Raw genomic sequence first — 10,733 nt, 5'->3', positions numbered from 1 at the left:
AAAACGGGAAACCAAAAATGGATCCAAATAGAAACCGAGGAGAACTGGTACGGCATAAACGGCCTTAACCATTCCAAAAAGTTGTTGAACTTTAATCCAACAGAGGAAAATCTGCTCTAACCCTAGACAAAAACAGCCTCAGATTACTCTGTGGAGCACTTACAGGTTACTTTGCATGCAATAAACATTTCAATACTCTACTATTAAAATCTTTTAAGCCACCTAAAACTCATTATGCCAATAAAAACCAATGGGAAAAGGGAAAATGAGAAGTCGATATATCTCCATGATTACTTTAATTTATTAATTTACAATATAAAAATTTCGTGGTTTACTAATTATACATAAAAGATTGCTTCTAAATTTCGCTAGAAACTATGAACAAAGATGCGTACGACGAAGTAGACGAAGCGAAAAGTCTTAGTACTAACTTTTTGTATTTGTGGCGTAATCTATAAACAAAGTGCATCGGAAGAAACAACAAAAACATATATGTAAATACAAATGTGTATAATTAATATATATTAATGTAAGTAAATACGTTTTAAACCTAAGGCTGCTAGTATTCGTTGCGCAAAGAAGGCCGCCTTCTGAAAATCTTCGCTCCAGCTTTCCTCGTTAGGTGAATTGCATTCGTGGAAGAACATTTTTTTATCGAAATTTTCGAAGAAAAATAAACTAATAAACTATTTATATGTATGTGGTGCATATATTATATTAACTGGTAGCTATAACTTTTATAACCAATTTGCAACTCGAATTTCAAGCAATCGATTTTCACTATGTCAAACAAATTTTAACCTACATATCAAATATTTGCAATCCGTTAAATTTAAATAAATTTAAATATGTTACACTGAAAATGTGTCAATTTATTTCTTAGCAGCCCCCAGACTTCCGCCGCAGCTATTGTCCACGTTGGTACTAATCAGATGAGTGCCTGCACCACTGCCTGGTGGCGGAGAGCTGAGCTGTTGACGGAAATTGCCCACGCCAATGGGCTTGCGCTGCTTGATGCGTTGTTGCAGCGTATGCAGCAGGCCCGAGAGCACGTCGTGATTGGGTATCTTTTTGGCGAAGAGCAGACGCTTGACAGAATCGTCGTAGGTCAAGAGAGCGACCATGTTTTGCAGCAAGAAGCCTTGGCAGTATTCAAGCAGTTTGTTGGCATTGTAGACCTGCGAAGAGGAAAAACATTTTCGTTAAAGAGATGTTTCAAGGAGTCTCTCAGTTTCAGGACAGTTATTCTTTACCTTCGCATGAATGTACATGGCCACCACATTGTCGATGTCGATCATCTCAGAGCAGCGTGACTCGGTATAGCGCAAGAGACCTTCCAATTGAAAGAAGCTCGCCGCCGCCATCAGCTCCAAAACGTCGGTATTGCTGACCTCCAGTGTGGCACAGCCACCGCTGTACAGATAGTGCATGACCAGTTGGAAGATGTGGTAACGTATGTCGTTGATCTGCACCGTGGGCGTGTTTCCCTCACTCAGCTTAGAGCTGAGCATGCTCTGGAAACGCGGCGAGGCGGTGACGAGCACTATTTTGTGGCCATAGAAAATTTTGCCTTCCACTCTGAAATGTCCAATAATCGATTTAGTACATTTTCCACAGATGAATGGCCATTTTACTGAACTCACCTGAAAGTCACATCACTCAGTTCTGGATTATTCACAAATTTAGGGTCGATTCGTGAGCTGTTCACCGACTGCAGTATTGGCTCTTTTATTGACTTGATGGTTTCCCAACCAAAGCAGGTGGCGAAGATGTCAGCCAGCAGCAGTGTTGTGCCCTCATTTTTGCTGTAGCGGAATATGTTGAAGAGCAGTGGCAGGCATTCGCTCACAAATTGCGCACTGTAATCATCTGGGCAGACCTGCAGGAAGTCTTGCAGTAGTTGGTCGATCACTGCATCCAAGCGCAACTCGTGCGCTGCCGCCAACGCGTGCATCCAGCAATGCAACGTCCAAGGCACGCCCAAGGTGCGGAGTTCTATAGTAATATCTGTACGAAGGAAATACGATTAACGGGTCGTCGATGTAAGCTATGCGTTTTCTCAAAATCAAATGACTCACCTAAATGATTATTCTCGGCGCTATGGTACATTGCCTCTTGCAGGCTCTTGATTTGCGTTTTGTTTAACGTGAGCGGCAGGTCAGCGCTTATGCGTTCACCCGCCGTGTTTGCAGTACTTGCCGCTCCACCTCCTCGCGCGCCGTTGCCCACGGGCTCTCCTTCGGCTAGCATTTCTTCGAGAGAAAGCACATCCTTGCTGCCCGGTGACATTGGATGAGAGAGAAGCTTGCGCAGACAAGCGCGTTGTCCATGCGCTGCTGCCACAGATATGGCGCAGTAGGAGCCTCTCTGCGCCGAACCACCGGCAAAACACATAGTGTCTTTCTGTTGCGTAGAGAGAAAAGCGTTAGCGCCATGCGCTAACAGCAGTGAAATAACTTCAACATTTCCGGATCCGCAAGCCACTTGCAGAGGTGTTAGCGTCGGCTTTTCTTCGCTCAAGCGCGCGCCACCTTCTACTTTACCTCCTCTCTCCAGCAATAAGCGCAGCGCTAGATAGTTGGCACGACTCGCGGCGAATGTCACCGCCGTCCAATATTGCGTGTCGGGATGTATGCCTGGAAAATTCGACTGCGCGACTGGTGGCACCTCCACGTTTGGATCGCACCCCGCGTCGAGAAGCGCGTGTATTGCCACCTCGTCATTACGTATAGCGGCAATCATTAGCGCCGATAGTCCTGCATGGTTGAGCGTATCATAACGAGTAGTGGGCGGCAGCAAGTTAGCAGCCTGGGCCAGCAACTCCGCTCGTCCAGTTAGCATGAGCTTGAAGGCCAGTGTAATGGTGGCGCGCTTACCTAACTCAGTGGTGTCTTCACTGATGCTCGAAGCGATCGGTGTAGTAGCACCTGGATGTGAAAAGTGTGTTTTTTTCGTAGGTAATTCCTCATCGTGGCCAATTGGCCGCATAGGGCAGTCAACGCCAGGTAGTAGAAGGCGCGCCGCTTGCATGATATCATCCTTGTCGATCATAACCGCATGACGATATTCCGCATGCGCCGAGGCAACGCGCAGCCATTCCACAAGTGGTGGCAGTACCACATACGCGCGTTCATAGCATAATTCCTGCACATTTTGGCTGCTCCCAACAGCACTACCGCCGACGCTGGATGGCGCACCACTCAGATCACTATGCTCCAACTGCGAGCAGCGCATAAAGTAGAAGAGCGTCGAGAGCCCAGCATTGGAGATTGCGGTGTGTTGAAATTTCTGTTGAGCGCGCAGCGTCAAATCCTTTAGCTCACTTATACTGCCAACGCAGGTCGTTAGCAGACAGGGCTCCAAAGAGACGTTGCTATTTCCACCAGAACTGCCACTCCTCTGGGTGCCCGAACCAAGTGACGATAGACTGGCCCAGCGCGGCATAGTAAGTGCACCGGAAGCGATGCGCCCGGCATTCAAATGTGCAAATGGTTGCAAGAGACCCCACAGATCTCCGGAGTGTGCAATGGACTGATCCAGGATAGCTGTCGTGAGTTGATTGGCTGGATCTAGAGGAAAACTTTGTAGCAGTAGTTCTTCAAGCAGATTTTCCATGCCAGCGCAAAGATACACCGCCGCATACTCGTGTATGAATTTGCCCAGGCGGGCATCGGCCATCCAGCGATGAAAGCGCCCCACTGGTAATTGAAGACCGGCACGCGCCGATTTACTCTGTTTTAGCGCGCTGTCACCCGTCACCGCAAACATCGCTGCGGCGCGCAAGCAGGCCTTGATACAAGAATCAGCCAAAGCCGGGCACAACACAATTTTATAAGCTGCTGCCACCTCCTGCTTTGAGCACAGACCCAAGCTGGCGGATAGACGTTGAACTTCCCGTGCAATACGCACCAACGCGCGTTGCAGCAAGTACCCAAGCCGCGGTATGGTTTCTACTGACACGCGTTCCGCTTGCTCCTTGCAGCGACCATTTCGTATGACACGCATAATGCAGTGTTGACTCCAAGGCGGATGCTGCAACTCCACAAGCCGATTATGTGAGTCCACCCACACAAATTCGTCAGCACTAGTAACATTTGTATTAACCGTCTCCAGTGAAGAGTAGCGACCCAAGCGCCGTGCGGGTTCTGAACTCTCAGAGCCTGCGCTAAGACTGCTGTACGTGCTAGTGCTCGTCTGTGAACGCATGGTCAGTTGTTGTATGGCCAATTTGATATCCTCTAGGCCACTACCGCTCCAAGGCGCTTTATTAGCTGGCGTGGCACGATGACGAGCGCGCGAATGATTGGTGCTTGTGCGTGAACGAGTGCTGCGGTTAGTGACGCCAGCTGCGAGTCGATCTTCCGGCAACGGACCAAGTGTCACGCCACCGCCGGGAGAGGAACTACCATGACCGCCAGTATCCGACATGCTGGCATGACCAGATGAGCGATTTTCATCCGACGAACTGTGACACTCCTGGACGCGTTGTAGCGCGCGAAATTCATGATGATGTGTGCGTGTGCTGGTCGCACTTGACTTTGCATGTGTATTAAGTTGGTAGCCACCGCTGTTAGGTGTCACATTCGCAGGCGTCGACTCCGCAGTAGGTATGCCAATGCTGCAATTACTCAAGTCCAAGGACAGCGGTAGGGGACGTTTATCGTTGGCGCCAGACTTCTGCTGCGATGCCACTGGCTGTTGTGGCTGCGGTTGCTGAGGCGACAAGTTGCCACTTAGCATAGGCGGCTGCGATTTGACCGGCGTGCTTTGCACTGTGAGCCGCGCGGGCGCTGCCATGGCGCGGTGGGGCGGCGGCTTATTAGGCGCTTGAGGCGGACTGCCGATATTTCTTATATTGATCGTAGTGTTGGGCACAATGCTGTGCCCTGTCGGAGAACCAACCATCATAGTGGCCGTGCCACCAGCGCCACCAACACCACCATTCAAACGTTGCGCCACCTCTTTGGATATGCGGGGCGCTGGCGTAGCCACCGCAGGGCTCTGAATGCGGCCAGTAGAGGAACTCATACCATTCGGTGCATTGAGCGGAGCTGAGTTGGCGGTCATTGTGGTGCCGTTAGAGGGCGATGTGGGTACAGCGCTCACTTGGTTTTGGTTTGGAAAAGCCATTACGGTTGGTGAGCCGACGGGGCAGTGTAATTGGGAGTTCGTTGGTTGCGGACTGTAGACTACGGGCAAGTCGCCACGCAAGTTACCAGTTGGCCTGCGGAAGAGAAAGAAAGTAGAATGATAAGCGTGGTGTTGACAGCTAAGTGTGTCTAAGTGTAAATCTGGGTACTCGTACATAAGAGGCAGGTGTGAAATTACACAAGTGACATCTGGCAATTGCAGTGCTGCATGCGAAGCCTTTCCAACTGCATGTCAATGCCGAAGAGTCATACGCTCGCACATAATTAAGCTGCTTATATACTTAAGACTTACTACAACGGCCATGTCACTAAGTCAAATACAAACAACAACAACAAAAACAATGATATTAAAAAAAAAAACATAAAAAGCTATGTTTATGTTATTCAACAATCAATCGGAAACTCTTAGCGCTTTCTTTTCTATTCTTTTCTCATTCCTCCCTTCTCCTCACTTTATATTCGCATGTTAGCCTCAGCTCTAACCGTTTGCTGACAGTTGAATAAGCTGTTGCGCATTAGACATCAGAGGTGTTCCCACTAGGCGCTCAGGCCGTCACTCAATTACCGCTAATCCGCAGAGCAAATTCTTGGCCACTCAGAACTGGAACCTACATTCGGTTTCTAATCAGAACTGACTGCAAGACAATCATTCATTTAATTTTATTTTCGTATTCTCAACTTTAAGCATCAAAGGAACATCCACATTTGCATGAGAATACAAGCAGCGGTAGAGAAATTGAAAGAAAAAATTGTAAACATTGTTTGGATAAATGTCATAACTGTTAAACCCGATGACCGGACGTGCTCAATGTCGCTGACAATGAAAACAAAATTATACAGACAGTTGCTACCCGTGTGCTATGTTTTGTTGCTGATGGTTACACCGGCGCACTGTCTCATTTGCATTTGAACAGTAGCAGCAGCGTTAGCAACAACAAAAAGTTAAAGGGAAACCAAGGCAAACGAACATAAAAGCTAATAAACGCTCAAGCACAATGGCGCATGCGCGCGGGCAAACACTAAATGATAATGAATTGTTGTAATTGTTGCTATTATTGTGTGAGTTAGATTTTGCCGCAGCCGCCGCTGCTGTTAATCCGACACATTTTGCACGCATAAATATTTTGTAGTGAAGAGAACAAAGCATCGCAGAGAAATTCTAATCAATTCTTGGAATTAAATGTTTTTCTTAATCGCAGAAGTGGTTCGATTAAGAACTTTAAACAGTGGCACACCGTTCGTTGTTTTGTGTTTATATATTCAAGTTAAGACTTTCAATACCCATAACAAAGCCCTGACTATAAAACAAAGTAAATATTTCCTTAATAAACAGAATTAGGTCAAGCGCAATAACATACAAATGTACAAATGCGTATATGTTGAAAAGCTCTGCTATTTCTATTTTCTTTAATCAGTGGATTGCGAAAATGAAGCTATTTAAAGCTTACAAAAAGGTGGCAGCTTATGAGCGATTCCATGTCAAGTGATCCAAGTATTTTGGACTTGGTCTTAGATTTTTCTGAAACATAGGTAATTTAAAGGTTCGATTATGATAAGAAACAAGCTGAAAAAAATTTGGAAAAAATGTCATAATTTTGAGATTTTTTCAAACGATATATGGTGCGCGGGAAAAGTGCAGAGGAGCAGCTACAAAACGTGCAGTTAGCATTTGAAAGGCTGGCGAACGTAAGCCACAGAATGAACTTGGAAACAACTAAATTTATGAGAAATGTAGTAGTTGTTGGAACACTTAATTACAGGTCGTATGTTTCATACAGGAATAAAGGGATCAAATATATGTAATTACATCTGTTGGGATAAAACCAGATTCCTTAAAGGCTCGACCTATAGAGAATCTTTTGCCAACAATCAGAACACTTACTCCAACTGATAAACACATGAAAAATAATTTAATCAATAAAAAAAAAAAATTATGCGAGATTACTTTTATTAATAGATGATTTTCTTTGAAACATTTTTTAATTTTCTTCCTGTTATACTTAAGCCTACAAATTTTCAAAAAAATTCAAGACTATATTCAAAATTCTTGGGGCACTTGATGTGAAATCGCTTCTACATAAGAAACCACATTAAATGCATCAATTTCTTCAGCCTTAACACTTTTTCCTCTAGATTCGGAGTGTCAACTCTACCTAAGGCAAAGTGCTATATTTGTGAATACCTGATCCTGGCCATAAGTAAGGCAAAACACTTAAATTGTGGGGATCGGAGGTATTTTAACCATTAGTGGCTACCCAAAATAGCAGATGTAGGTATTCAACAATATTATATTCAATAGGAAATGAGCTCTATAAGTTGAATTTTTTTTTTACAATAATGAATAGAGCGCGCTTAGATTTTGCTTTCAAATTGGCACTACAATCATCTTAGTAGCTGTTGCCAAGCTCAGTATTTACTTTGTGGAAGAATAGAACTAGGCAATTATTAAATAGGCTCGTTCCATACTGCTGTTATTTTATTGGTCTCACTGGTGCACAAAGTGGCCTTTATACATAATTAGTACAGGCATTGCAGAGGTTAATACAACACTTAAAATCATTGGAGCAAAATCAGTATTTAGCTGTGCCCAATTCAGAAAAATTAATTCAGTTCACCTTGAAAGCAAATCTTTTTGTGAATTTACAATACAATCGAATTTTTCATCCAAAGGAAGTTGGCTGTCAATGGGAACTGAGAAGTGTTTGCTTATGCGCAATCACTTACAAGTGAAGACCTTCGTCAATCGCGTGAATATCTACCATCAGTTTGATCATTGCAGAAACGGGTGCGAAATCATTGTAAAGCCCAATGTGCACTGATTGTTCACAGCAATTTGCAGCAGCAGCCGTTGCGAATCAGCTAAACTAACAAAAATTTGAGTTTCCGTTTGCTTGTTAGCATTTCTTACTTCATTTATTTTTATTTTGGTTTTCCATCCATCTCTGGTGGAAGCAGTGAAAATAGTTGCAGCTGAAAGTATTGAAATTTATTTTTTACATTGCCACAGACGAGTTTTTTCGGTAAGATGCGCATGACGGTAATAATAGTACCATCGAGCATGACGAATTGCTCCTACATACACACGTACAAATGTGAATTAGAAGCATAAATCCGAATAGACATTGGGCGTAGACATCGTTGGGCGCTTTTTCTGAAAAGATTCCACTGCATTTGCTTGAGCAGGTGGGAAGAATTTCTATAAATACTACGGTCAAAGGCGTTTATGTATATATGTAGGAGCAAATAGTTGGTTTGGGAAATTAACTTTCACGCGACACACCAGTGGCGATAGCCAAGACACAAGCAGTCACATTCAATTGCACAAAAATATACTATTTCTGATTCAACTTCGAACTAATATTCTTTGACCCCAACCAGTTAGCTACAGTTGCTAAGCCCTGGCTAGACCACCTGAGATTGTGAGATCACCACGCTCATCATCAAATTCCACGTTAATATTTTCAGATATTTTTTTCACACGATAAAGACAACACTGAGAAAGCAGTATTGAAAAGATATCAATCAAAGGATTACCATCCTGTCGCATTCAGCATCAGATAACCATATTAATGCATGCCATATAAATAAAATGTGAAAATGGATGGTGCATCCAAACGTAACGAATGAGACAGGGTTATCAGCTTTTTTGATGTGGCATCAATAGAATTCTCTCAGTAGTAATCTTCAACCTGTGCTGCTACTATCTAAAGTCTAACCTGGATTTGTTCGCACAGTTTTAGCAATTGGATATGATTGGCATGTTCGCCAAATCCTTTTGACTTTACTATCTACAAAAATTGCTCATTTGCTCACAGATATGATTCTACTGCTCAACCAAATAAATATTTATTCTTCACTGGCTCAGAAGCAAGAGCTTGGACTATTTGGACGAATTAAACAATCTTCGCTGAGCAGCTGCTCTTTAAATTAACATCTTGAGACATACTAAGTGTGACACATATCAAGTTTTTCCGGCGCAAAGAAATATTGTCTCCCTCGCAGTCTTCAAATCTGTCTGCATGAAATGATATTGTAAACGGGGTCACTGAATCTCAATGCATTGAACTAGATGTAATTCTTCAAAAGGATCATACTGTTCTTATTTCTTTTAAAAAGTTTGCATGAACATTCCAAGATCCGTCTTAACCGACCGATGTATGTGCTACAAAAACGGTCGGTCGAGATGGCAGATCAACAACGTGTAGCTTTCGCACGCCAAGAGAAAGAGAATGAAGGGAAAATTATTTCTAAATGTTTTATGGTGATTCTTCATTGAATTTCGAGGTTAGGATTTCACAAAAAACGGCGGATTGAAATCTAATATGTAAGGCAAACTGTGTGTGAGGTATTAATATTCTTATTATTTGTTTTGTTATTAACTATTCTTTGAAATTTTTTAGTAGCTTGAGACATTGTACAGTTTTTAGTATTGCATAGAAGAGAATACTAATAAGCAATTTATTTTGATAATTTAAGTTATTTTAAGAAAAGAACTATACAATATAATCGCCATTCGCTACTCGCTCTCCATAAGGTCTGCTACCGTTGTGCCTGTAATGGTCTTCGAGAATGCAGCAGAAGTAAGCGAGTAAATAAGTCAGATATTAAAACTCATTTATTTATTGTTTTATATGGGTATGAGAGCCTCTTAATCTAAATTGATGCTATATTTTTCGAGTCTCTTAATTGTGGTGCCCGAAAATCCGTGATTTGTAAAAATCGAAAAAATTGAGTTCGCTAGTACATACATTGAAAATTAGCAGAAGCGAACAAGACTTCTTCACAGATCTTGACAGAAGAATTTTGAAAAAATCTAAACATCCACTAAAAATATTGGAATTGCTTTTATCACATAAAATTTAGTAAAATCCTTTATCAAACAGAATCATCGAAAAACAGTCATCGCTGGGGCCAGTTGTGTGTCAAAAACTACAAAAGAAAATTGTTTTCCAAAAATTATAAAAAAATTTTCAAAAAAATTAAAAAAATTTTCTTCAAAAAAAAAAAAATTTTACTTAAAAAAAACTTTTTTCAAAGTATTGTATATTTTATGCTCAAGAAATAAAAAAAATGTAAATGTAAAAATTTTTTATTTTCAAAAAAAAATTTTATTTTTAATCTAATTTTTACTTAAAAGAAATGTTTTTCAAAGTATATTTTATACTAACAAATTGTTTTCTTCAAAATATATAAAAAGTGAATTTCATAATTTTTGTTATAAAGCCTCGTGATCTTCATGCATAAGTATGTTTTATGCCCAAACATGTTTTTTTTTCAAAATTTTTACTTACGAAATTTTTCATTAATAAAACTTGCGTTTCTACTGAAATAAGCTTAGAATTTTCTTCATTTTGGTTCGTTGCCGTCAAAAAAACAAGAAAAATGCATAGTCAAGTTAACTCATAAAGCTCAACTACTTTAGGGAGCTACTCTCACAGCTAAAATAGCGATTTGTTCTAACGCTAATGAATACACGACATTCTCTTTATATGGAGCAAATGCGCAACGCCGCCAAAGAAAAAAATATTGTATAAAAAGTCGGCGTAAATTTTTAGCCACTTCAAACTTGAACATAATTATATT

The 10,733-nt window shown here is 41.9% G+C and overlaps 1 protein-coding gene across 3 annotated transcripts in view; it reads right to left on the bottom strand.

Moving 5' to 3' along the window:
• Positions 1 to 290: 290 nt before the first annotated feature.
• Positions 291 to 10,733, bottom strand: part of LOC128860697 (ankyrin repeat and BTB/POZ domain-containing protein 2) — a 160,852-nt gene continuing 150,409 nt past the window's right edge. For all 3 annotated transcript variants that reach the window (XM_054098364.1, XM_054098365.1, XM_054098363.1), the window contains 4 exons: positions 2,079 to 5,224; positions 1,644 to 2,007; positions 1,254 to 1,578; positions 291 to 1,178 (listed from right to left, as the gene is read on the bottom strand). In XM_054098364.1, coding sequence (XP_053954339.1) covers positions 873 to 1,178; positions 1,254 to 1,578; positions 1,644 to 2,007; positions 2,079 to 5,224 — 4,141 coding nt within the window. In that variant the 3' untranslated portion in view covers positions 291 to 872. The remainder of the gene's footprint in view (positions 1,179 to 1,253; positions 1,579 to 1,643; positions 2,008 to 2,078; positions 5,225 to 10,733) is intronic.

This window comes from Anastrepha ludens, chromosome 4 (assembly GCF_028408465.1).
Source record: "Anastrepha ludens isolate Willacy chromosome 4, idAnaLude1.1, whole genome shotgun sequence".
In the NCBI taxonomy this organism is placed as follows: domain Eukaryota; kingdom Metazoa; phylum Arthropoda; class Insecta; order Diptera; family Tephritidae; genus Anastrepha; species Anastrepha ludens.
This window is presented reverse-complemented; position numbering and strand designations above follow the sequence as displayed.